The 27182-nt window shown below is 54.1% G+C and overlaps 1 protein-coding gene across 3 annotated transcripts in view; it reads right to left on the bottom strand.

Annotated features, from left to right (window-relative positions):
* CACNA1I (calcium voltage-gated channel subunit alpha1 I) overlaps positions 1-27182 on the bottom strand; it is a 119490-nt gene that overhangs the window by 27508 nt on the left and 64800 nt on the right. For all 3 annotated transcript variants that reach the window (XM_070453363.1, XM_070453361.1, XM_070453362.1), the window contains 10 exons: positions 21083-21398; positions 19630-19722; positions 16635-16941; positions 13237-13661; positions 3836-3987; positions 2850-3035; positions 2426-2543; positions 1655-1810; positions 1084-1177; positions 229-431 (listed from right to left, as the gene is read on the bottom strand). In XM_070453363.1, the coding sequence (XP_070309464.1) occupies positions 229-431; positions 1084-1177; positions 1655-1810; positions 2426-2543; positions 2850-3035; positions 3836-3987; positions 13237-13661; positions 16635-16941; positions 19630-19722; positions 21083-21398 (2050 nt within the window). The remainder of the gene's footprint in view (positions 1-228; positions 432-1083; positions 1178-1654; positions 1811-2425; positions 2544-2849; positions 3036-3835; positions 3988-13236; positions 13662-16634; positions 16942-19629; positions 19723-21082; positions 21399-27182) is intronic.

Here is a 27182-nt window from a genome sequence, read left to right as displayed (position 1 = left end):
ACCCAACTCTACACCAGACCCACTGGCACTTGTTCATTCATTCCTTGTTCCCTGGGCACCCAGGAATGAAATGACATGGTCCCTGCCTGGTTCTGGCTGGGCAGTCTGGTGTCCTAAACCTAGGTACCAGTCTGAGGCTGGTACCAGACTGGCAGACACATCTTCTCTGGGTCACTCAGCACACACCCGGCAGGAAGCAGCCATCCAGAGCACCCCACAAGGACTCACCAGGGAGCGCTGGTCGTAGCTCACCCTCCCCAGTGACATGACACTGCTCTTGCGGGAGCCCAGGGCCATTAGCACAGGGTCTGGCTGCAGTGAGAGGCGGGGAGCAGATGCTGCAGCCCCAGTGGGGCCCAGATGTCCACCCAGTGGGAGATTGGGGTCCAGGTGCCCATTGGGGGTCATGGGGATTGGGCAGAGCTTGGGATCTGGAGGGTTCAGATAAAGACAGAAGGAGGGGCAGACAAGAGCAAAAGAAGCCGTGAGACGAAGAAACAGACATGGACAGTAACAGAAAAGAAGAGTTTTTCTGGAGAGACCTCCTCCACCAGGAAGTCCTCCTGGTCAGAACCCATTACATGTGCCTCCCCTATGCCCATCTCCAAGGCTCTCAGCTTTACGTTTGGATGAGTGAAGCCCTTGCCTTCCAAGTTTAGATGCCAGTTCTGGGCTTCACCCAACATGGGAGACTCACTCCTGTACTCATTGCAGGAAGAAGGCAGAGCCTGTCTAGCCTAGTTGCTGAGAAGGACACAGCATGGGCTGGGGAGGTTTCTTCCCAGCTGCCCAGAAGTACTCAACAGAACCCAGGCATCCTGAGGCCCAAAACTCTTCCTAACAGGCCAGCTGTGTGGAGGGGTGAGGGTGGGCTGCATGCCTAGAATTCAGGAGAGCCATGACTGTCACTGACCTTTTTGAGATTCAGCATTTCTGTCTATTATAAACATAAACAACAAACCATAGAGAGTTAGCAGTCCCGGAGCCTTGGCTTGAGGGGAAACCAGATGCTGTACCGTCTGCCCGCTTGGACGTCTGGGGAAAAGTCCTGGCCTCCCAGGTGATGAATGGAAATCTGTTTACCTCCACTGCTCTCCAGGCCCTCCTGGAACTTATCGAACTCCTCCATGTTGGATGAGCTCTGGTCCTCGTCCGAGTAGGAACGATTGGCATCACCCTGGGAGACCGTCCCTCACATTGGAACGAAAGTCAGTTTAGCCCTTCCCTCCCTCTTGAATTTTTCAATGCGTTTTTATCACTCCCCACCACCACCATTTTACAGATGGGAAAACTGAGGCTCAGAAAAAGGAAGTGAGAAGCTAATGAAGACCTCAGCCAGAAACCCACATCTGCCCGACAACAAGTGTCCCCCAGGTTCAGAAAATGGAGCACCCCAGATCCTGGGGACTCTAGGATCTCAGAGATGGACAGACTTATTCCTACATCCCTGGGGGATAGACAGGGGTCCTAGATGCAGCCTCCACTTGCATGCTTCCTGTGATGGGAAGCTCACCACCTCACTGGTAACACCCTCCTCTGGAGAACCGCTGCCTGCTAGATGTTTGAATTGCGGTCCTCCTGTATCCAGGCCACCCCCCCACCCAGTCTCATACAGGCCCCAAAGGGGTGCTTCCTCCACCAGGGCCACAGTCACCTCCGCCTGGAAGCCCTCCACCAGGATGGCCACCAGCAGGTTGAAGAGCACATAGTTGCCGAAGGTCATGAGGGCAACGAAGTAGAGGGAGGCCCAGGGGGATGTGGAAGCCATGCCGTTGTAGAGGACGACATTCCAGTCCTCCTGGGTGAGGATCTGTGGGGGGTGGGAATCGACTGCTTAGCCCCGGAGCATCCCCAGGCCCCAGCCCGCTGGTTGTCCTAGCTGCAGGCAGGCAGCAGCCCATACACACCTACAGCATTCTCTCCCACACACTCATGCACACCCAGGGTCCTCGCATATCATGGCCTTGGCTGGAGCATAGCCACAGACCCAAGTGCATGCGCATGTGTGCAGACACATGCGCGCGCGCGTGTGCGCGCACACACACACACACACACACACACACCTTGCTCTTCCCGCTGCCTGGTCTGCCCACACCCTCAAGGCCTGCATCACACAGTCCTGCCCTGACACTCGCTCCCCAGTCACCAGCACTCCCTCCGAGCCGGCCTGACAATCCCACCCCCACAACCACAGTACCCATGAGGAAACGGTTTCAGGGAAGAATCCTAACCCCAAAGCCTCGGGGCAGGAGTGGATGCACCGGGACGGGCACCAGGCTCTCATAGCCAGAGCTGCGGCACTCTGGCTGCGGGAGGCTGCGGTTGAGGGGCCTCCTTGCAGGCTGCTGCTCTTTCCCGGGACTCTCTGAGGCTGGGAGCACCTCCAAAAAGTGACAGACACCCATGGACACAGGCTGGAGCTCACCTGGAACACCGTGACGATGGCCCACAGCAGGGAGTCAAAGTTCTTCCTGTCGGGGACCGTGTCTCCCGTGTCCGTGCGGAGGCTGAATTTGCAGCCAAAGATGTGCATCCCGAGGATGCTGAAGGAAGGATGGAGGTGGCTCAGGGGACTCACACACATACCAAGCCCCCTGCCCGCCCATCCTGTTTCATTCTCAGAACAGCCCACTAAGAGAAGTGCCAGAGCTGGTCCCATTTTACAGATATGAACACTGAGGCTCAGAGGGGCAGGATTTGCCCAGAGCCATCAGGGATGAAGTGACAGTGCCAGGATTCACACCCAGGTCTGGGGTGCTACCTGGAGAAGCTCAGTCACACTCCCCCAGGCCCCTGCCCACGGCCCTGGCAGGCCCCACGGGTGTGGCCCCAGGGTAAGCAGGGCTCACCTGAAGATGAAGATGAAAAGCATGAGCAGCATGCAGAAGGTGGCCACGTTGTCCATGGTCTTCATGAGCACCACGAGCTGGCGCCGCAGGGCGGGCATGAAGCGCACCAGCTTCAGCACCCGCAGCAGCCGGAAAGTACGCAGCACTGACAGCCCGCCATCTGCCTGCCCCACGATCTCCCAGATGCTGTGGCCAGGCCAGCAGGCAGGGCAGGGAGGGGAGAGAGGCAGGAGGGGTCAGTGGGAGGCGGGGATGAGGGCAGAGGAAGAAGGGAGGGTGGGGAGGCGGAGATGGACACCTGTTCATACTCTCGTTCACCCAATAGATATCGTTTGACAGGTCGCTGCAGCTCGTGGCACCCTAAACTCGGGGCTCTGAACCTGGATTCCACGAACCCCCCCCTTGACGAAGCATAAAGCCCATGAATATCGCTGACCTCTTTTTGAGATTCAACATTCCTTTAATTATGATGGTCAACAACAAACGGCAGAGAATTAATGAGGAGTCCCTATGATCCTGTGGCCAATCAAAATCACTGGTAGTTTTCTATCATGTGATGGCAGATACAGACATTTCCAGACATTAGTTATGCTCATCCTTTCTCTGGAATGTGGTTGTCATGGACCCACTACTATTGATCTTGATATTTAATTCATTCATCCAGAAGCACGTCTATATTGATAAATCACATATTTTCAAATATTTTCATTCTGGCATAATTAACTTCCTTTGATCTTATGTACTTTATTTACATCCATAGTTGGATGGCATCACTGACTCAATAGACATGAGTTTGAGCAAACTCCAGAAGATAATGAAGGATAGGGAAGCCTGGTGTGCTGCAGTCCATGCGGTTGCAAAGAGTCAGACATGACTGAGCAACTGAACAACAATTTCATTTACTGGCTGAGGTCAGTGCATTTAATCCCCCTCCCACCTCGCTCTATTTCTAAGCCCGCAGGCTGCAGGGGGAGGGGGGTCAGCACCTGATGATGACGATGATGCTGTCAAATATGTTGTAGGGGTTGCGCAGGTAGTCGAAGAGCCCAAAGGCGGCCAGCTTCAGCAGCATCTCCAGGGCAAACATGCTGGTGAAGACCACGTTGCAGATCTCCAGGATGTTGGTCAGCTCCTCAGGCTGTGGGGATGTTGGGGCAGGGGACGGGGACCCGGTCAGGCTAGAGGGCAGCCATGGATACCCCACTCTGGACACCCATCAGCTCTCAAACCCCCAGGGAGGCCTGGCTCTGCCACCCTGGCCCCATGGCCTGTAGGTCAGTGTCCTCGCTGGACCTCCATCCTCCCCCTGCATTTGGCCTCTGCATCATCTCTGCTGCCCCAAGAGGTCTACTGAGATGGGAACCCATGGGGCCAACCTTCCATCAATCGGGCAATGATGCCCGTACTGCCGACTGAGGGCCACATTATGATACCCATTTTACAGATAAGGAAGCTAAGGCTCAGAAGACAGCCTGAAGTCACACAGTTAGACACAGAGGAAGACAGGAAGGCAAACCAGTGACTGCTTAAATCCCTGTTTGCCCACAACCCTAACCCATTTAGCGAGTGTGTGCAGGACCTGTTCTGTGCACTTCCTAAGTATCGTGTCACTCAGGCCCTCACAAGAGCCCATCTGTATGCAGGTCAAGCAGTAACAGTTAGAAAACCGGACATGGAATAACGGACTGGCCCCAAATTGGGAAAGGAGTATGTTAAGGCTGGATACTGTCACCCTGCTTACTTAACTTATATGCAGAGTATATCATGCTAAATGCCAGATTAGATGAAGCACAAGCTGGAATCAAGACTGCCAGGAGAAATATCAATAAGCTCAGATATGTAGATGACACCACCCTTATGACAGAAAGCAAAGAGGAACTAAAGAGCCTCTTGATGAAAGTGAAAGAGGAGCATGAAAAAGCTGGCTAAAAACTCAACGTTCATAAATTGAAGATCATGCATGGCATCCAGTCCCTTCACTTCATGACAAATAGATGGGTAAACAATGGAAACAGTGAGAGACTTTATTTTCTTATGCTCCAAAATCACTACAGATGGTGGTTGCAGCCATGAAATTAAAAGATGCTTACTCCTTGGAAGGAAAGTTATGACCAACCTAGATAGCATATTAAAAAGCAGAGACATTACTTTGCCTACAAAGGTCCGTCTAGTCAAGGCTATGGTTTTTCCAGTAGTCATGTATGGATGTGAGAGCTGGACCACAAAGAAGCCTGAGCACTGAAGAATTGATGCTTTTGAACTGTGGTGTTGGAGAAGACTCTTGAGAGACCCTTGGACTGCAAGGAGATCAAACCAGTCAATCCTAAAGGTAATCAATCCTGAATATTCATTGAAAGGACTGATGCTGAAGCTCCAATACTTTGGCCACCTGATGCGAAGAGCTGACTCATAAGAAAAGACCCTGATACTGGGAAAGATTGAAGGCAGGAGGAGAAGGGGACGACAGAGAATAAGATTGTTGGATGGCATCACCAACTTGATGGACATGAGTTTGAACAAGCTCCAGGAGATGGTGATGGACAGGGAAGCCTGGCATGCTGCAGTCCATAGGGTCACAAAGAGACAGACATGACTGAGCGACTGAACTGAACTGAGCTGAAGAGCCCATTATGCCATTCAGGAGACAGGTTCAGAGAAGGCCAGTCCCTGCCTGAGGAGGTACTGCAGAGCTAGTGCCTGGATTTGAACCCAGGCAGCCTAACTCCAAGGCTCTGCCCTTCACCCCTCCGTACCCAGCCTTCTCCCCACCTCCTTCCTTCCTTAACAATTGCTTTCTCAGGATTGTGGGTGGCTAGAGACCTCCAGCTCTGTGAAGGGCAGACAGAGACCCTGCACCTACCATGTGCCACCACGGCTTTCAATACACTGGACCACCTGGTCAGTGGGGCTTACTTCACCTGCTGCTCAGAGGAGAACGCTAAGGCCCAGAGAGGTTGAAGGTCAAAGGGAAAGTTGCTCAGTCGTGTCTGATTCTTTGCAACCCCATGGACTGTATGTAGCCCGCCCGGCTCCTCTGTCCATGGCATTCTCCAGGCAAGAACACTGGAGAGGGTTGCCATTCCCTTCTCCAGGGGATCTTCCTGACCCAGGGATCGAACCCAGGTCTCCCTCATCGCAGGCAGATTCTTTACCATCTGAACCATGAGGGAAGTCCCTGAAGGTCAAAGTCCCAGCTACTCAGAGGGAGACTAGCCCTTCTGTCCACAGACCCACCCTCTGCCCCTGGAGCTGTATGCTGCTGCTGCTGCTAAGTCGCTTCAGTCGTGTCCGACTCTGTGTGACCCCATAGACGGCAGTCCACCAGGCTCCACTGTCCCTGGGATTCTCCAGGCAAGAACACTGGAGTGGGTTGCCATTTCCTTCTAGCTGCTAATTATGAATAGCACATGACACCCTTACAAGTGGAACTACCCAAGGAATCCCAGTGTATTAAACAAGCTACCCTATAGCCGCAACTGGGGTGGGGTTCCAAGTCCACCCTCACTGCCCAGGCTTCAGTTTCCTCATCCTTAAAATGGGAGATGGAGTGAGGGGAGGGCTATACAGGGCTCCAGCCCCTTCTCTCTCCACCCCTCTCCCCTCTCCTGGTTCTGCCAGGACTGATGAAGTGTCTGGTCTCTACTCACCACCGGGTCAGGTTGTTCCTGCCCAAATCATACAGCAGGAAAGGGCCATTTTTCAGGCCTGAGCTCAATCCCAACTCAGTTACTGACACCTCAGCCACCCTGTGAGGCCACCGTTGTCATCTCCGTTTTACAGATGAGGAAACCGAGGCTCCAAGAAGGGAACTGCCGTGCTCAGAGTCACCTGGCAAGGCTGTGGCAGCGCCACCAAGTCAGACTCCAAACTGCGCTCCCAGTCCCCACCCCCACCCCCAAACTCATCCATCCATCCATTCACTTGTCCACTGCTGCAGGCTCTCCCCAGTGTCGGTCAAGGGCTGGGCTTGTGCTACCCAGGCTGGGCGGTGGTGAACCAATCGGGACATTCTCCCTGCCCTTGAGAAATGCAGGCTCCACTGGCAAAGCCCATCATGCGGGTTAACACCCAGTCAGCAGGTGATCAGAACAGAGGGAAGTTGAAGGTGGTTTGGGCCATAGGGTCAGTGGAGTCTGGAGCGGCTTCCTGGAAGAAGCTGACATCTCAAGGAGACCTCAGAGTCAAGAGGGAGAGTGGTAACAGGGAGCAGAGAAGGTGTCCAGGCAGAGAGACCAGCTGGAGTGGAGGCAGCGAGGTGGGAGAAATCCCAATATCGGGTCCGCCCACTCCAGCCCAGCTCTCCCATGGAGCGACACAGACTCAGGGCCTGACTTTGACTCCACTTCGGTCAAAAGGAGAAGAGAAAAAAATAACAACCCAACCCTCTGCTTCCCGCCTGGTGCCTGGGAAATCTAATAAAACTGCCAGCTCCTCTCAAGGCCAGATCAAAGAGAAGGCACCATTTCCATCTGTAATTACATTTGACTCACAAAATGGTCCCAAAAGGGGAGTGGGACCCCGAGAGAGGCCCCCAGAGAGGGAAGGGCTGGGGCCCAGCATTCCAGGATGAGCCAGGGCCCAGATGCTCTTCAGAGTCACCAATTTCCCAGCCCTCCAAATGGGAGATGAAAGATGTGGCCGCTGACACTCCACAACAGTGGTCACCCCGCTAGGGGCCTCACGCTGCCCGCACGCCCGCCCACCCACAACCGATGGGAAGCCTGCCGCCCGGCTCTCCCCAAAAGGTCACCCGCTTCCTCCCCTCCTCCCTCACAACAGCTGTTTCTCTAGTCAAGCGCACACCTGTTAATCTTTTTCTAACGGACCATCCATCACTCCTGCAAGCATTTTTCTGGGAGAGAGACAGTGAGCAGGAGAGAGAGACAGATAGACAAACCTAGACACAGTGAGTGTGAGACCAAGTGGGGAGGCATGTGGAGAGGAACAGGGCAGCCGTCGGAGAGATGGACAGACAGAGACTCAAAAGACTGATGGACAAACAGACAAATATGGACCCGGGGAGTAAGAAGCAAATGCAGGGTGTGGAGAGACAAGATAAAGAGAGGAAAACAGAGATAAACAGAAGGAAAGACTGAGATCATGACACTGGGTAGGTCAGAGACAGAGCCAGAAAGTGAGAGCGCGGAGGCAGACAGACAGACGGAGAGACTGCAGAGAGGTGGCTGGAGATGGCAAAGACCCACCCAGGGGAAGGGGAGGTGCGGAAAGGCAGAAAAACCAGGTTCCACCAGAGGTGGGAGGATGGAGGGCCGATGAGCGGGGAGCTGCAACCTGCAGGAGAGGCTAGAAGCGGAGGCAGACAGGGCAGTGGCAGGGCCAGCTCACCCTGATGGACGCCAGGCTTGGGAGGGCTGGCGGCAGGGGCAGACAAGGGCCCAGCTGGGCAGGAACCTAAGCTGCCCCCAGGAACCCCTCGAGCCCAGCATCACCCCCATGATAACAACACAGCTGTGTTAAAAGCATCCCCACGTGCCAGGTGGCGCTAAGCACTTTCCATGAATTATTCCATCAAAGCTAAAACATTACCCTGTAGTAGCCCCATTTGACAGCTGGAAAACCTGAGGCCCAGAGAGGGGAAGTGACTGTCCCTGGCCACACACAGGCAGTGGAAGAATTAGATCTCAAACCCAGGTCTCCTCCCTCTGGCCCGGCTACCTCCCCATGGTCCAGGTGCCTTCACCTGCCCTACCTTTCTGACCTGGGGCTCCAGTTCAGCACAGACTCACTGGCTTGCTTATAAGCCTTCCATGCCCCACCCCACCCCCACTGCCCTAAGGATAAAGCCTGTCTCAAGACCCTTCACGAATGGACAGCCCCCAGGCTGCCTGGTCTGTCTGCCCTGGCCCATGTGCATATGCTCCTTGAGGGCTCAGGAGGGTCTTCCATAGGAATACCTATGTTCCTGGTGCCTGCATTTGCCTCTCCTCTGTCTACTGAAACCCCAGTCAGACCTCAGGATCCATCTCCAGTGCCACCACCTCCAGGAAGCCTTCCCTGACTGCAGTCCATGTTGGTGTATCTCTCCCCTAAGCCCCCATAGAGCTGGAATGTCAGGCACTAAGCTACCCCATCTTCCTCTTCCCAGAGTCACCCCAGATCTAGGTTGGCAGTGACTTGATGAGACTGCTGAAAAGAGAATAAAACCTGTTCTGACCCATCCACTGATTTGGAGGCCTTGAATGCTGTCCCCTGGGACCTAGAGCCAGTGGACACGCCCCAGCTGGTGTCAGCCCTGCCCCAGGGAGGCTTTCTGCACCCCTCCCTTGCATTCCATTCAGCCTGGCTCTCGTTTTCTCTTTTTTTTTTTTGGCTGCACTGCAGCACATGAGATCTTAGCTCCCCAAGTAGGAATCAAACCTGTGCCCCCTGCATTGGAAGGCAGAGCCTTAACCACTGGACCACGAGGGAAATCTCTGATCCTCTGTGTTATCTGACATGGTGACCTTCCTCTAGTCTCAGGAAGGCCTTGCCCAGCTCAGAAGGAGTCACGGGTATGGGCAAGAGAGTGCCAGGAGAGAGCGGGGCCAAGACAGACCCCTCCCAGGAGCAGTGCCTCCCCTTCACCTCCTGTCAGCTTTCTGGAACCTCCAATTCAACCTCAGTATCTCGGAGCCCAGCGCTGACAGCTGCTCACCACGCCACGCTGGGCAAGCCAGTTCACCTCTCTGAGCCTCAGTATCCCTACCTGCCCAGTGGGTACAAGGCACTCTCCCCGCCTGCCCCGGGGGCTGCCGAGAGGTCACACCAGGAAGAGATGTGACAACACAGGAGAGCAGATGGCGATGGAGGAACCTGGCTGCCCAAGCCATCCCCACCCAGCCGCCTGTCATGCAGACTCCGTCCCAGACCATTCTGGGCCCCTCCCCTCCAGGGCTGCGCTGGGTCGGGAACAGGCTTCAGCACCATCTGACCGCCTCGGGAGTCACACACAGGCCCCTGCCTGGCTGATTCCCACTTTTCCCTGTCACCCCCTCACAGGCCAGTCCCTGCACGGAGTATCCATGACCACAGGAACCCTGGTGACACGCCTTCGAGATCCTGGCAGCAGTGACTCCCTAAAGGCCGTGGGCACCCCCAGTCTCGCCTCTCATCTCAGCCCAGGGGTGGCCCCTTCACAGATGGAAAAGGAAAGTGGCACCTGACCTCTGTCATGTCCTCGTCACCTGCCACCCCTGCCACCCAGTGACCACACCAAGCTCCCCGCCTGCAGAGTGTGCAGCCGGGGCCATATGAGGGACCCCCCAGGATGCCTCCCCTCTGAGTCCCCTCCCCTGCAGGAGACAGGCTGCATGTGTTCCCCGGCCTCCCCTTCCCGCTCCCCACTTCTCTCCCTGCCCCTTGGCAGCCCTGGGCTACCTCTCTCTCTACCGGCACCACCTCAGACGGGAGTTGCTCAAAATAGACTCGGGGGCGGATCACTTCCTGCCAGCACGTCTGGGATGGGAGCGAGGGGCGTGGAGCAGAGCTACCCGCGCCCCACGAGCGGGCCCTGCGCGGAGCTCCGCCAAACAATGGCTGCTGCTCAGAGCTGCTTTAAAGAGAATATTTTTAAAAATCCTCCCTCCTCCTCACTTTTTCCTTAATAATTTTTTTGAGCTTCAGACGATAGCTGGGTAAACTGACCCCAAGGGTGGTGTAGTGAAAGTTGCTCAGTCGTGTCTGACTCTTTGCGAACCCATGGACTGTCATGGAATTCTCCAGACCAGAATACTGAAGTGGGTAGCCTTTCCCTTCTCCAGGGATCAAACCCAGGTCTCCAGCATTGTAGCCGAATTCTTTACCAGCTGAGCCACAAGGGAAGCCCAAGAATACTGGAGTGGGTAGCCTAGCCCTTCTCCAGCGGATCTTCCCGACCCAGGAAATAAACCGGGGTCTCCTGCATTGCAGGTGGATTCTTTACAAACTGAGCTATGGGGGAAGCCCCAGCGATGGTGTAAGGTTCCAACAAAAGTTCACAAACCATTCCTAACTAGTGGGCGCGGACTACGCGCCAGGCTTCTTAACACATTCGACCCTCCCAGCTGCTCTGGGAGGAGACGTTCGTGTGCCCACTTCCAAATGGGGCTACTGGCTGAAGGAGGCCAAGTGACTTGCCCAAGGTCACCCTGCTGGGCGACAGCAGAACCAAGGGATGAAGCAGCAGGTTTCAGCATTCTGGTGGTAGGCGTCAGGTTGGGGGGTGGGGCAGGTGGTGTTAATACCTGCTTTGGTGGTGAAGACTCAATACACCAGCTGGCTCAGGGCCTGGCGCTTAGTAGGAGCCAGGGAGCCAATCCCTATGAGGTAAAAGGCACGAAATCAGGGCATCTGCTCATGGACAAGGAGGCCAGGGCGGCTCCTGTGAAGGGGCAGAGGGTGCCAGTGAGGGCACCCCAGTGGGGAGACCAAGTGGGGCCTGCAGTACCAATGAGAAGAGCCCCCCCCGCCCCCCGCCATCTGAAGGCTGGAGTGTTTGCCCAAAAGGATGCGGCAGAAGGAGAAGGCGGACAGGCCAGGCAGGGAGACCCTAAGAGGACTCGAGCAGGGACCATGGCCTGGCCTGAGTCTGGGGCTGGAGAGGGAGAAGCTGGACCCAGAGGTCAGAGCTGCAGCCACCGTGTTGCCTTGGAGGGATGGCTGAGAAGGTGGGAACCAGTGGTACAGTAGCAAACAGGCCTCTGAAAAATAGCCCTGATTTGCAGTGTACGGCAGTTTCCACTGGGTGAATACCCCCGCCATGGCCAAACCATTTGAAAGGGTGGGCTTGCAAAATCCTGGAATCTCAGAAAACGGGCTCCTGCGAGCTGTTTCCACAAGCCACCAGCAGGGCCCGTGCTCAGGCCCTGGTGGGGCGGGACTGTGACAGGCTCCCTGGGTGCTGCTCCATCCAGAAGCTAGAGGCAGCACCCTCGCAGCACCAGTTCACTGCGGGGCCTTCCCCAGGGACACTGGGTCAGGCAAAGGCCAGGAGACTGGACCCGAGGCGAAGGGATCCAGGCTGCCAGTCCCACCAGCTTTACCCTTGCAGAAAGCCTCCCCACCGGCCCTCCCCAGAGACCCTCATAATTAAGCCGGAATGGCTGGCAAACGGGCAGCTCTGAGCAGAGTGTGGCGGCAGCCCCAGGGGCCGCATTTAAGTAAATTGAATACAGCCTGTGCCTGGTGAGCTAATGAAGAGGGAAATGAGAGTGGGGCCCGCCCCGGGATGCTGTGGGCGGGTGGGGGGCCCCACAGAAACAGGACCACCGGGAAGCCAAAGGGGTGTTGAAACTCTATACCCTAGCAGAGGAGGGGATGAAATCTGACCCCAACTGGCTGTGGGATCTTGGGTCAGTAACATCCCCTCCTTGGGCCTCAAGGCTTCCCTGCTCGCTCCTAGACAGAGTGCCTCACACAGTTGGGGTGCAGGTTAAGGGAGGGACCCCACCTAGCGGCTGGGGAACAGTGGGAGCCAGAAAATGATGTTTTTCCAAAAGGAGCCAGGGCTGGACTGACTTGTCCAGGCTGTCAGCCAAGTGTGAGCAATGGAGACATCTGTGCTAACCCCCTAGCCTTCCATCCTGTGCCCCCATAAATACCCTCTGGTACCACACATTCTCCCTGTGATCCTGCCACCTTCTAGTAGCCATCCCCACCCCCTTGGGTGGTGATCCCCCCTTGGGGGACCCTTTCTCTGAATTCGCCTCACCTCTAAACCCTGGGCAGTACCCCCTGATGGCCCAGGGAACCTGAGACCCACCATTTCACTCCATCAACACGGTCTCTGCACCCCATGCCTCCAGAGCTAAAGACAGAAGAAGCCACGGGTTCGGCCAAGAAGGGAGACGGGGGCAGCAGATTAACCCTCAGTGCCGTGGGGCTGCAGTGATGGGGGCAGGAAGTGGGGCTGGGGGGTCAGGGATAGGAGGACACCCCACCTGCTGAAGGCGTGTCACGGGTAGGGCACAAGGGGCTTTGACCATCAGTGAAAAGTGCATTTTGTGCCGAGGGCGACGGAGGGCGTGGAACTTTGGGGCCAGGGAGCTCCCAGCCTCTGGAAAGACCACTCCAGGTGTTTTGGAGAGAAGAGACAGGAAGGCTCAGGTGCAGAGGTGAGGAACAGAAATGAGGATTCAGCGGGGACTGGCGGGGGACGGGCTGTGGGTGACCTGGTGTCCAGGCTGAGAGGGACAGGAAGTGCTCCCCCTTGTCCTCACCCCAGGTGACCATTCGGTCACTCGTCCACCCTGAGCTCTGCCACCTCCTCGCCTCACCCTGGGCTGGGCACTGAGGTCATGTGGCTGAACGGGACCCAGGACAGGGGAGACAGACACACCGCGGGTGTGCGCCAGGCCCTGGGCACACACATGCCAGCCCACCCCTTGCCCACCCCCCGCTCCCCACTGGCCTGCTGATGGTGCTCGATGCCCATGCTGACGGTGTTGACCAGAATAGCCATCATGATGCCCCGGTTGAAGTACTTGCTGTCCACGATGCCCCGCAGCTTGGCTCGCGTCTCCCGCCACACGTCTTCGCACAGCCGGGCCGCCCCGTCGGCCGGCCCCTCCTCGTCCTCCTTCCCCAGCTCCGAAGAGGCCCCGTCCTCGCTGGTCCGGGCCACATCCGCGCCGGCTTCCTCCTCGCCGCGCCCCGAGTCGCCGGAGCCCGAGCCCTCCTGGCCCGAGTCGCTGCTGCTGCCCGGGCCCGAGGGCCGCCGTTCGGTCTCGTGCTGGCAGCAGGGGCAGCTGGCAGGGTCGGAGGCCAGCATGGCAGAGATGGGCTGCACCAGCGTGTGGGGCGTCGGGTCCAGGGGGCTGTGTCGGGGGCATAACTCTGGAAAAGAAGCAGAGGTCAGAATCGGGCCCTCGGGTCACCCAGGAGGCAGCCCCCACCTGCAGTCGGTCTGGCATAACCTGGGCCACCACCTGTGTGAGCCTGCAGGGTCTGTCTGGAACCCACCAGCGCTGCTTGGAGGCTGACGGCTTATGGTCCCTGGGGAAACGTGCCTCCCCTTCTGGGCTTTCCTGGCCCCCAAGAAAAAGCAGGGACCAGAAGTCCCCACCTTACAGAGCCGTGGGGTGGGTTCTATTGCTTAAGATGCAGATGAGCCCTGAGGAGTGTCCTTGCTCCATCACTTCCTGGCCTGTGGCCCCCCGAGATTAGTCACCAAAAGACCCTTCAGGTACCCCAGCCCATCCCCACTGTTTTGCTTCACGACATCATGGAGCTTGGAAAACGGCTGAAAAGGCTGGCATGGAGGGTAGACACCCCTCAGAGGAAGCCAAGGTGGCCTCAACGTTCCTCAATTCTCCTCGGGTCTATTGCATCCAGGGAAGAAGGAGGCAGGAGTCCTGAGCAAAGGAAAGTCTTCATTCTAGAAGCACCTCTCCCCGCCCCAGGCTCCCCTCCACACAGCTGAGTTGAGGTGGGCCCTGGGGAGCGGGCAGGAGGTCCCCACAGGTGGCAGGGGCAGGAGTTGTCATCCCCGGGGCTGTCCCCGGAGAGGTGAGGAGCTAGGCCAGTATCGGATCCAAGTTCTATGATCCGTGAACCATTTCAAAGAGTTGTCAGAGAGGCTCCATCTGGGTGGTTTGCTTCCTTCTTTATATTTGTGTATGTTTTCCTAGAATAAATGGGTTTTGCTTGTGTAGCAAAAAATATATAATGTTAAAGAGAAAGAAAAACCTGCAATGTCTACCCTTCATTTCCACGCTTGCCACCAAATACCTCTGGACAAGGCTCTCTGACTCACTCACCCTCTAGACTGGTGGGGCCACCAGGGGTGGGCCCACCTCAGCATCGGAGGTCAGAGCAAAGCACTTCCCAGTCCAGCTGAGCATGGGGTCGCCCCCCTAAGGCTTGTTTCCCAAGGAAGGGAGTTGGGGGAGACACGGAGGCCCAGGGCAGAGATATGACCTCCCTCCAGAAGCCTTCTAGGGCTTCTCTCCACGCAGTTTCTCCGGAGAGAGTGGGGGCGACAGCAGGAAGTCCCCAAGCAGTAAACACCCTCCCCGCGTCATCCAGGAACACGGGGTGCCAGCCTTGCCCAGACCCCTACTCCCCCGGCCACGTGCTGGGCCAGCCCACGGGCCACCTGGAGCTTCCTCCAAGACCATGCCTGGACGGCTGGCGCCCGGAGACGGGTGGGCGGCCGCCCTGAGGATGAATTCTGCAGCTTCTCTCGGAGCATCTCAGATTCCCAGAACATGAGCACTGCGGAGCCGGGCTTGGGGGTAGCTGACTCCACAGCACCTGGCCCTCATCCTCACTCCATGGATGGAGACTGGAGGGCTGCAGAGGGGCCGGGCTGTCCAGGGTCACAGCTGCCGCTGCTCTGGGGTGCGGTCCTGAGGCTGGCTGACTTCCTCACTGGCACCAACTGGGGGGCAGGGCTGGGCCTGGGGTGGGGCTCACCTCCTGTGGCTCCTTTGCCTCCTCTTACTGGAGAGGTTCACAGCCCCCCCAGGAGGTGGGGGGCGGGGGCGGCAGAGCCTGTAACCCTGATGTCTCTAGCACACTGTGTGACCTTGGGTGACTCCCTTCATCCCTCTGGACCTTCATATTCCCTTCTGAACACGGGAGCCAATATTACTCTATTCCCTTCTGAAGACTGTTTTCTAGAACAGATGAGAAAATGAATGGAAGACCCTTTGAAGCCTAAGGGGCTAACTCTCTGGAACTGTCTACAGTTGAGCAAGAGAAATGGCCCCAAGGCAGGAGGAATCACAGTGTGTGAAGTGCCCGACATGCTTGCTCAGGTGTGCAGTGAGAGGGGGATGGCCTGCAGTGTAGAGGGATTTTATAGTTTCATAAAACTAAGGAAAACTATAAAGAAAGTTGAGTGCCTAAGAATTGATGCTTTTGAACTGTGGTGTTGGAGAAGATCCTTGAGAGTCCCTTGGACTGCAAGGAGATCAACCAGTCCATCCTAAAGGAGATCAGTCCTGAATATTCATCAGAAGGACTGATGCTGAAGCTGAAACTCCAATAGTTTGGCCACCTGATTCGAAGAACTGACTCATTTGAAAAGACTGATGCTGGGAAAGACTGAAGGTGGGAGGAGAAGGGGACGACAGAGGATGAGATGGTTGGATGGCATCACCGACTAGATGGACATGAGTTTGAGTAAGCTCCAGGAGTTGGTGATGGACAGGGAGGCCTGGCAGTCCATGGGGTCTCAAAGAGTTGGACACAACTGAGCGACTGATCTGAAAACTAAGGACAGATGCGCCAGTACTTTGGCCACCTGATGCAAAGAGCTGACTCATTGGAAAAGATCCTGGTGCTGGGAAAGATTGAAGGCAGGAGGGGAAGGGGACAACAGAAGATGAGATGGTTGGATGGCATCACTGACTCAGTGGACATGAGTTTGAGCAAACTCTGGGAGATGGTGAAGGACAGGAAAGCCTGGTGTGCTGCAGTCCATGGGGTTGCAAAGAGTCAGACACGACTGAGCCGCTGAACAACAAAGGACAGATTATTGTTCATTCTTTCGAGCATGGAGCCCAGGGTGGAGCCTGAGTCCTGTGCACACATGGGATCAGAAGGGAATTTCCAGGATGGGGCTAGGACCCCCAAGTCCAGGGCTAGGCCACGCCAGGCCAGGCACCAGCAGGTGGTCAGGAAAGGAGACAGGGAACTGAGAGTGTGGCCTGGAGCTCCCAGGGGAAGGCCCAGGTTCTGAACTAGATGGACACCTCTGCTTGTGCTGGAAAGACAGGCCACGTTTTTAAACTGCCGCTTTTGAGTCCCCAGCTGGAGACACACCAGGCCTGGGTGGAGTACCCTGGAGGCCCCGCTACTTACTGTAGTGCCTGGGCTCCTTGGCGCGGGGCCCCGGCGTGGTGGAGCCGGGCGTCCCAGGGGCCTGGCGCCGGCTCCGCAGGGCCTGGTAGAGGCCCAGGGCCCGGCGCTTGGCCTTGCGCAGGATGTGGCAGATGTACTGGAAGATCTCCTCGTAGCAGTCGCCGGGCTCAGCGTAGCTGGCCACCGTGCTGGAGGACAGGTAGCGCTGCCGCTGCTCCAGCATCAGCCGGTGCTCCCGCTGCTTGGTCTCCGAGAACTGGGTCGCTATGACAACGAGGCACAGGTTGATCATGAAGAAGGAGCCCACCTGTGACCAACGGGAGGAGAGGACAGGGACAGAAGGGATGGTGGGGTGAGAGGGCGTGGGGGCGGGGCGCCGCAGGAGGGTGGGAGAGGGAGAAGGAGAGATGGGGCAGGAGAGACAGCGGTGGAGACGGAGGGATGGAGGCAGGGCAAGGAGCAGAGGGGATGCAGAGGCAGAAAGAGGGCCAGGGGGAGGGGCGGGGTAGATCCCGGACATGAAACAGGCAGAGAGACAGCCAGAGACAGCGGGGCACAGAGAGAAAGGCAAGGAGAGACGCCGAGGGAGGGTGAGACAGACTCAGAGAGGACAGAGATGGGGGGTGTGGGAGGCACAGAGACGGGGGCGGGTGGGAACAGGGAGAGAGAGAAGGGGCAGGGTGTGGAGGGCCCAGAGAGACGGAGAGGCACGGGCACAGATAGGAACAAGAAAAGACCACTGAGGCCTGGCTCCCAGAGGAGGCTGGGGCCCAGGACAGGGGTGGCCCGGGCAGCCCCCCAGAAGGCTGCTTTCCTGAAGCCTACTTCCAAGCCCATCCGCTTTGGACCCCTAGATCCTGACCACAGCTGCCCTCCCGCCTGGGACATTGACGCTGAGGCAGGGGAGGAAGGCAGAGACCCCATAGGCTCTGCTAGCCCTGATACCCACCCCAGCCCTGCCCTCGCTATGGCCTTGACTTGGGCCCTAGTTGGGCCCGCAGACCCCACTAGAGAGGTTTTCTTAGAAAGGGTTTGCTTGTGTGTTTGGATGGGGAGATAGGAAAAGGTTAGGAATTCTGCTGCCTCAAGTCCCCAGGCCCCGCTCCAAGGGCCACCAGAGGCAGAAGGGCCCTTTCTGCCCTAGTTTCCAGAGGCAGGCTCCTCCCAGACACGTGCTGAGCCTTGGACCAGACTCAGCTGCAGTGAGAGAGGCGGTGGTGTCGCACCCTCCTCCAGGTCACCCACCAGAAGGTTCCTGCAGGCGACGGTCGGTCGCTCATCCCCTCTTTCTTCCTCTCCCCAACAGCATGGCTGGGAGCCGGGGTTCGGGAGATGAGCTGTGAGGGTTGTAGGGGGCTTCCTGGCCCAGAGGACTCTGGGAAAATCCCCTGCTTCTAAAGTAAGAAGACACCTCACTCATTTGCTCTCTGTATTTCCAGGAGACGGGCTCCGCAGAGCCGTGTGAGGGACACGGACCCCGCCCACTGGGAACTCACACTTGGCAGCCTCTGCCCAGCCTGCCCCTGCAGCTGCTGTCCTTGGGTGACCAGAAAGCACCCCATTTCCCTCTGGACCTCCATTTTCCCCATCTGTCAAACAGAAGGCTCAGACGAGCTTAGGACTTATCCAGCCAGAAGGAGCACGGGGCACCTGGGTTAATTTAGGGCTGAGAACCCTCACTGGCTGTGTGGTCCAAGCCAAGCGCCTCACCTCTCTGAGGCTCAGGGTCCACACCTGAGACATGGGCAGGTAACCCAGCCTTTAAGGTTCGATGATGGCATCATCTCCTCCAGGAAGCCTCTCACTTCCCCATCCTTTCTCCAGGCTGGGCGAGAAATCTCCTTTGGACTCCCTTAGCCTCTTGGGCTTCCTTTTGTGGCGGCTCCTAAGATGTGGCTGGTCCCTGCCTGCTGCAGCCCGTTTTCCCCAATGAGACTGTGAGCTCCCAGAAGGCAAGGCAGGCCAGATCCACTGCTCGGTACCCAGCACTCGGGGCCTGGCATAGCGCAGGCTTCCCTGAAAGTGCTGGGGAATGAACGAACCAGTGGATGGGTAGGGATGCTGAACAAAGCCTGGGATCTTCTCCTTCTATCTGCAGTGTTTCCTTATGAAAAGCGTTCCAGCACCCCCAGGAAGGCTGAAGCTAAGCCAGCAGTGGGTGTATCTCAGCTCAGTTTGTCCTGAACCCCCAGGTCAAAGTCCCAGCAGCCCAGGAGGGGGTGCTGCCCCCAGAGCGCCAAGCGCAACCCCTCCTAACACCAGGAAGCCAGACAACCCACCCCTACAGCAGGGAGCCAGCAGTGACTCTCCTGGGAGTGAATCACCTTGACATTTGGGGATTGTGCTGTGGCTGAGGCTGTCAGGTATGACAGAGTGAAGGAGCTCTAAGCTTAGGGGAGACTGCGGTGGGGGTAGAGGGGTTGGCCAGCAGAGGGGCCCTCTCTGGGGGTAGAGGGAGCCCTCCTTCACCTCCAAGTCTCCCCCACAAGGCAGAGATGCCCGAGAGGTGTGGGTCACTCCAAGAATCCCAAGGAGCTCCAGGAGCCCACACCCAGCTCAGTCTCCCCTCCAGACTCTGCCTGGGAAGCCACCCCAGTCTTCGGTTTCACAGCATCTCATCTTCCTGCCCCAGGAAACAAGGGAGATGCTGGAGCTCTTGAGAAGCTTCATCTGGGGGCTGCATCTCTGCTATGGTCATAAAAGAATGTATTCCCAGAGACTGCAAGGCAGAGAAACTCGAGTGCTGGAGGGACTTCAATGCCCAGAAATGAGAAATGAAGGCAATCAGAAGTGATGGATGCCTCCAGCAGCCACCCCCAACAAGCTCCTTCAATCACCCGTGGCTCGGCTGCATTTCAAAACTGCCCCTCCTGCTCTCTCCCACTCAGCTCTGTGGGCTCAGAGGAGCACCCTGGGGACTCCCAAAGACTCTCTGGTCCCCTGGCCCGTGGGTCCTGGAGCTTGCCCGGAGAGCACCAGCTCCCTTGACACTTACTATGATGAGCAGGATAAAATAGATGAAGTTGTAGAAGGAGTGAGCATCCATCACGTAGTACATGATCTCCACCCAGCCTTCCAGAGTAATCACCTGCAGCCGGAACAGAGCAGGAGAGACAGGCTGAGACGGCAGAGCCTCTGGAAAGTCAGGCAGCAGGCAGTGCCCCAGACAGAGGTCCCCCAGTGCACCGGGACACTACACGTGTTCTCTCTCATACTTCTCCCAAGGGCTCCACTGGGCAGGCATCCTCATCCCCAACATGCAGGTGAGGAACTGAGGTTCAGAGAGGTTAGGACACTTATCCAATATCACACAGCCAGCAAGGAATGGATCAGGGACTTCTAACCTGGTCCCTCTCACTCCAGAGCTCCCTACCTTTCAGTCCCACAGCAAAGCAGAAGGACTGGAGGAAGCAGGTGGTGGGGAGGGGGTCTGGGTTGCAACTCCAGCTCACCCCCGGGCCACTCTCTGAGCCTCAGCTGCTTCTTCAGTGCGTGGGATTAACAAAACCGGCCCGGCAGGGCTGGGGGCGCAGCTCAGCTGAGCCAGGGACAGTGGCTGTGCTGAGTTTGGTGTGACTCTGTCCCCCACGCACTTTCCCAGAGAGGAAAAGCAGAGCAGCCTTGGGCAAGATGAACTCTGGGTCCTCCCCAGCACCTGGTCTTGTTGGCTTCTGGGCAATTGCACAGAGCAATTCCCCATCTTGGGGCCGGAAGGTCTCCAAACACAGATGCTGGGCTGTGGTCACATCACACCTTCAGCTCTGAATTCTATGATTCTGCTGCTCCCCAGAGCAAAGCTCGCAGAGCAGCCCTCTCAGCGGCTTCTCAGCCACCACCCTCTGCACCTGCCCCATCCTCCCTTCCAACCTCAGCAGGAAGGTAACCCCGACCGAGCACTCACTGCACCTGGGCTCTGCTCACATCGTCTGCTTTATTCTTCTCAGCCACTCAAGGTTGGGGGGCGGGGGAGGGAGCTGTTATAACCCCCATTTTTTAAATTTAAAAAATTTGTTTGATGTGGACTATTTTTAAAGTCTTCATTGAACCTGTTACAATATTACTTTCATTTTATGTTTTAGTTTTTTGGCTGCAAGGCATGTGAAATCTTAGCTCCCCGACCAGGGACTGAACCTGCATCCCCTGCATGGGAAGGTGAAAATCTTAACCACTGGACCACCAGGGAAGTCCCACCCTCATTTTAGAGATAAGAAAATTGAGGCACAGAGACTTCAGGCAATAGACTCGAGGGCCTGCAGTCCTTTCTCCAAACCTCAGTTGCTCTGTCTGGAACATGGGCGTGATAGTGCCTGTCGTGCCGTCAGGTCGGGCAGACTTCAGTGACTCTGGCGGCAAACGCCTAGCACAGAGAGCGGGGTGAAGCTGCTCCTTCCACCCCTGCCACCCCCAGCCCCCAGCACAGGGGCCAGCGCCCGGCCCAAGGGCCTCACCTGGAAAATGACGATCCAGGCGTAGCCGATGTTGTCAAAGTTGATGGCGCCCTTGTGGGGGTTGGCGCTGCCCGTGCGGCACACATTGTAGTAGCGGTTCCAGTTGACGCAGAGCCCACTGGCGTTGAGGTCCTGGCGGCCCGCCCCAAAGTCGTAGACGTCGTCTTTGGACAGGCAGCACTCGCGGCCCTGCTCCTTGAGCGGAGGGATCTCGTGGCAGCCCATGATGCCGTTGTCCCCGGACAGGGAGCATATGAAGGGCATCTCGTCGTCCTCCTCCGGCTGGTAGTAGGGGGGCAGAGCCACGTCCCCTTGTCTGTCCACAGGTGACGGTGCAGAGAAGAGGAGAAGGGGAGGGGTCACCGCCACGCAGCACGGCAGGACTGGAATGACCAGCCGTCATCGCTTCAAGGCCTTCCTACATGCTATTCCCGCTGCCTGGGACACCTTTCTCCACCTCTGGCGTCCTCACAAAAACTCCCACCTACTCACTGAGGGAAGTTCCAGGTCTCCCCTTCTCAGGGAGCCTGAGGCCCTGCACAAACTCCCATTATTGCTCTTGGGGGAAATGCACCCAACTTCCCTGGGAGCCTGGAGCTCTTTCAGGGCGAGGACTGGGTCTCAGCACCCCTAGTGCCTGCACACTGTTTGGTCAGCACACAGCAGGTGCTCAATATACAAATGCTGAATTTTACTGGTTCAACAAATCAAGGTAAGATACCTTCCTGTCCCATCCTGTCCCATCTATGTGACCTTGGGCTGGTCATTTCCCCTCTCTGGATCTCAATTTCTTCATCTGTAAAACAGAGATGGCGATCCCTGCCCCGCCCATCCTGCGGAGCTAATCTGTGACTCACGGCAATTCCCAACCAAAATTCCAACATGCTTTTGTCTATGAAACCTGGCCAGATGGTTCTAGGCTTTATATAAATGGGAGACTAGTCTAGACAACCTTTTAAAAGAATGAAGATGAGTGGAGTACAGCCCTACAAGAGGTCAAAATATACAGAGTGGTATTGCATGGGAACAGAAAGATCTGTGGAGCACCACAGAGCATGGGGACAAACCCAGGTGTAAGAGAGAACTTGGTATATTATAGAGAAGGCTTTTCAGATCCATGGAGAACAGAAGGACTAGGCAATAAATGGTGTTAGGAACATTTGCTATTTGGAAAACAATAAAGTTAAATCCCTACCTCACACCATATACAAAAATAAACTTCTGGAAGACATGGCATTGAAAGGAAAAAAGAATGGTTTTTTCTCCTCAATTGTTTATATTGATTGCACACTGCAAATAATATTTTGGACATATTAGGCTAGGCAAAATACATCATAAAATTTTAAATAAAATCCTGGTGAATTAAAAAACAGAAATGCAACAAACATAACCACAAAAATTTTACAAGAAAATATGAGGTATTTTTGTTAACTCAGGATAGGTAAGGCCTTCTTATATAAGACACATAAAATCCAAAACCTATAAAGAAAAAGGTTGACAAGACTGATTAGACAAAATTTCTACGAGATGAACAATACTATACAAACAACAAATTACAATAAAGCAGAAGTGGGCAAACCTTTTCCATAAAGAGACAAAGAGTAAGTTTTTTTTTTTTCTTTCTGCAAACCACATGGTCTCTGTCCTAACAATGCGACTCTGCCACTGTAACATGAAAACTGTCACAGAAAACGGATAAACAAGTGGACATGGCTGTGTTCCAATGAAACTTTATTCAAAAAAACAGGCCAAACTTTGCCATCCCCTGTGATAAAGCATTTGAAACACATAAAACAGATACAACATAACCATCTAAAACATACTAAAATCTCTTATAACTCAATAAGAAAAAGGATCCACTAGGGGAATAAAGGATGAAAGAATCACAGAAGAAATCACAGAAGAAATCAAAATGACCAACATATAGGAAGAGATGCTCACCTCACTAATAACAGGAATTTACAAACAAAAATTACAGTGAGATCATTTTAAATCCATCCAAACAGCAAACATTTCAGGGTTAATAATATTGAGTGTGGCGAAGGGTGAGTGCAAACAGACATGCTCATATGCTAGTGGTGGGAGTATAAATTGACACAACCTTTCTAGAGGGCACTTTGGCAACATCCATCAACAATTAACATGTAGACATGTAACCCAAATACATATGGTCCCCTGATGGTAATAAAGGCACTCTGACGATTCAGTGGGGAAAGGTTGGACTTCTCCAGCAGCAGTGCTGGGACAACTGGTCATTCACATGAAAAATGAATCTTGACCCCAACCACATGCCATACTAAAAAACATTTGAAATGGAATACAGACCTAAATGTGAAAGATACAAACAAGAAAGCTTCTAAAAGAAAACCCTGGAGGATAGTTCATAACCTTGGGTTAGAAAAAGATTTCTTAAACTGGATACAAAAAATAATACTAGAAAAGTAATTGAGAATCTGGTCCTCATTACAACTGGGGAGCTTCTGTTTATCAATCAAATGATACCATTAAGAAAGTGAAAACTGAAAAAAGACAAAAAGAAAATTAGAGAAGAAAAGAAAAAATACAGAAATACAGAGAATCTTTAAAAAGAAATAAAAATGGAAAAAAGAAAAAAACAAAATACAAAATTTTAAAGGGGGAGAAGAGTGAAAACATAAAATTCAAACTGGAATCAAATATATGATATATGTCATAAACATATATATATATATATATATATATATATACATATATATATATCTACTGAAGGACTCAAATCCAGAATATAAAGAACTGCTACAAATTTATAAGAAAAATAAAGGCAATTCAATTTTAAAATGGCAAAAACCATACAGGCACTTCACATGAAGATATACCAATGGCTGATAAACACACAGACAAGTGCCCATCACCACTAGCCATTAGGAAAATTCAAATTAAGTTGCAAATTAAAACCACAGTAAGGCGCCACTGCACTCTCACTAGAATAGTAAAAATTAAAGGACTGACAATCCAAACGTCGCTATAGAATGTGGGGCAACTGGAACTCCTTAGACTTCGCTAGCAAACATTCAGTGCAACCATCCTGGAAAACGGTTTAACAAAATTTACAAACCAGTAAACACAGGCACTCCCTTCACCTGGCAATTCTTCTCCTGGGAATTTACCCAAAAGAAGGAACGGCCATATCCACCCAAAGACATGGGCAAGAATATTCATGAGTCATTGAACCAAAGAACCAGAAACCACCCACATCCAGAGGAGAATGGAAAAACACAACACGTCGTGGTGTGTTCAGTCAGTGAGCCTTACAGCAATAAAAAAGGAGCTACTGATACATGCAGCAACTTGGATGAACCTCACAGACCCAGGACCATGAGCAAAAGACGCAGACACAGAAGCCTGTATGATTTCATCTAAAGAAACCTCAGAAACAGGCAAAAGGAGTCCATGGTGATAAAAGAGATCAGAATAGCGGCTATTTGGGGCGAGGAGGAGGGTGACAAGGAAGGGGCAGGATAGAGCCCTGCTGGGCTCTGTGAATTTCTCCGGGTAGATTTACACTGGTGCTTAATCCAGGGAAAACCTCACTAAGCACCCCGCCCCCCACAGCACTTAATAGCTGTGCCAGAGTGTACTTTATACCTTAACCAAAAAAGGCAAATAAAAAATGGACACAGAGGTTCAAGAGGGAGGGGGACATATGTATATCTATGGTTGACTTATATTGATATTTGGCAGAAACCAACATAATTCTGTGTTTATCTTTCAATTTAAAAATAAAAAAATATTTTTTTAAATGGGCACAGGGCATACCTCATTTTATTATTTTTAAAACACTTATTTATTTGACTGCACTGGATCTTAGGTGCAGCATGTGGGATCTTGGATCTTAGTTGTGGCATGTGGATCTTTTCAGTTGTGGCGTGTACAAACTTACTTGTGGCATGCAGAATCTAGTTCCCCGACTGGGGATGGAACCCGGGGCTCCCTGCATTGGGCATGTGGAGTCTTAGCCACTGGACCACCAGAGAAGTCCCCATACCTCATGTTATTAAGCTTTCCTTTGTTACACTTCTTACAAAGTGAAAGTTTGTGGCAACCCTGCTCCAAACAAGCCTATCAACACCACTGTTCCTACAGCATCTGCTCATTTTGTGTCTCTGTGTGGTACTTTGGTAATTCTTGCACTATTTCAAGCTTCATTGTTATTATGTCTGTTATGGTCATCTGCAATCAATGATCTTTGTTGTTGCTGCTATGACTCACTGAAGTCTCAGCAGAGATGGCTAGCATTTTTGGCAATAAAATATTTTCAGTTGGGGCATGTTCTTTTTTATATACTACTGCACAGTTAACAGAATCCAGACAACTTGCCTGGTTCACACTCCCAGTGCAGGGGGCCTGGTTAGGGAAGCAGGTCCCTCATGCTGCAACTAAGAATTTGCATGCCGAAACTAAAGACTTCACATGCCGCAACAAAGATCGAAGATTCCGAGTACTGCAACTAAAACCTGGGGCAGCCACATAAATAAAAAGAAACATTAAAAAAAAAAAAAAAACTGACCACACACAGGATGGTGTAAACATAACTTAACATGCACTGGGAAACCAAAAAAATCGTATGACTCACTTTATTTCCGTGGTCTGGAACCGAACCCGCAGTATCTCAGAGGTGTGTCTTACACTTCCACTAGCAATTATGAGTCTAGTCATTGATCACACAAGGGCATACAAAGATGGCAAGCATACACAATGCTCCCTGCAGGCTTCCACGTAAAAGCAAATACCTGGTAACCACACAAAATCCATCGACAGAAGCCGGCTCACTGAACTGTGGTTCATTTGTAGAATAAGAAACACTGATCTAAGACACACTCAAGACATCACCAAAGCAATTCTCATTTTTAAAACCTGTCTGGGGTGTAAATAGCCGTGCGTGTGCATTAATGCCTAGACAGAATCTGCCAGAAGGGAGCAGATGCTTTGCAGAGGACACGAGATGGAGCCCTGCCACTTCCTAGCTGGGTGACATCGTCTTTGCTCATCAAGAACCCTCCATCTGACCATCTTGGCTTATGTGCCTGGGGCATGCTTTGTGCACACTCACTGGGGGGTGGTCATGGTAGGCTTTGGAGGTCCTGGAGCAAGGTTCTCCTCTCTCAGACTCAGTTTCTGGGTCTCTGCATGGGGTCAAAAGTAAACACCACCGCCACCACCTGTGTCACACAGGAGCGTGTCATCCTTGCTAACCAAGTCAATAAACTGGACTAAAGATGCCCAACAACCCTGAAGATAAACTCACAAGTGAGACAGGTTCAGACAGAGACAGTGCCAAGAAAATCAAGCAGGATAATGTTTTGGGGGAAAGGGGTGGTGAGGGAAGGCCTCCAGGAGGAGGTGACACTGGGGTTGAGCTGGGTGAATGAGAGGGGGCCACCTAGGGATGAATGAGGAAAAGATCCATGGGGGACCAGAGGGGCCTGGATGTGACCTGAACCCCGAAAGCTGAGAGCTCACACCTGCCCGTCTCCATCTGTGCAGGCCAGACCAGGAGCAGCAGGGCCCGCCCCTTCCAAATGATTGACACTGAGTGCTCCCCTCCCCCACACAGGGCCCTGACCCACAAGGGTGCCCGCCCCTGATCTGCCCCCACAGCGCTGTGGAGGGAGCCAGTTCTTTCCCCAGGCTTCCCCCTGGCTCTCCAGCATAGCTCCATCCCCACAACCAACAGTCAGGCGGACAGGGAGGCCCAGCCCACACCTGTGCCCACCCCTAGATCCCCAAGGGCTGGAACCCCATCTTCTGCTTCGTCCTCCCCCGAGCTGGGCAAGTGCCGCTGCTTGGGTGAGCGTGTCAAGTCACAGGATGAATGAAAATGCTTTCCTACCTCTGTCTCCCTGGGGCCTGGCACACAGCAGGAGTGCACTAATGCATATTAGTGAAACGAAATGAAAGCTTAGTCATGTCCAAATACATATGGCCACGTATGTGTACTCAAAGCCGCCGCTTACCCCTCCTCGCTGAGATGCTACAGATGTCCAATTTTTCCAACGACTCAACCCAACTTCTCCAAGAGCCACAGCTCGATTTCTGTTTACATAGCTTTGGACAAGCCTCT

Source organism: Odocoileus virginianus, chromosome 23, assembly GCF_023699985.2.
Source record: "Odocoileus virginianus isolate 20LAN1187 ecotype Illinois chromosome 23, Ovbor_1.2, whole genome shotgun sequence".
NCBI lineage: Eukaryota > Metazoa > Chordata > Mammalia > Artiodactyla > Cervidae > Odocoileus > Odocoileus virginianus.
Note: the sequence above shows the minus strand (reverse complement) of the source record. Positions and strands in the feature narration are given on the sequence as shown.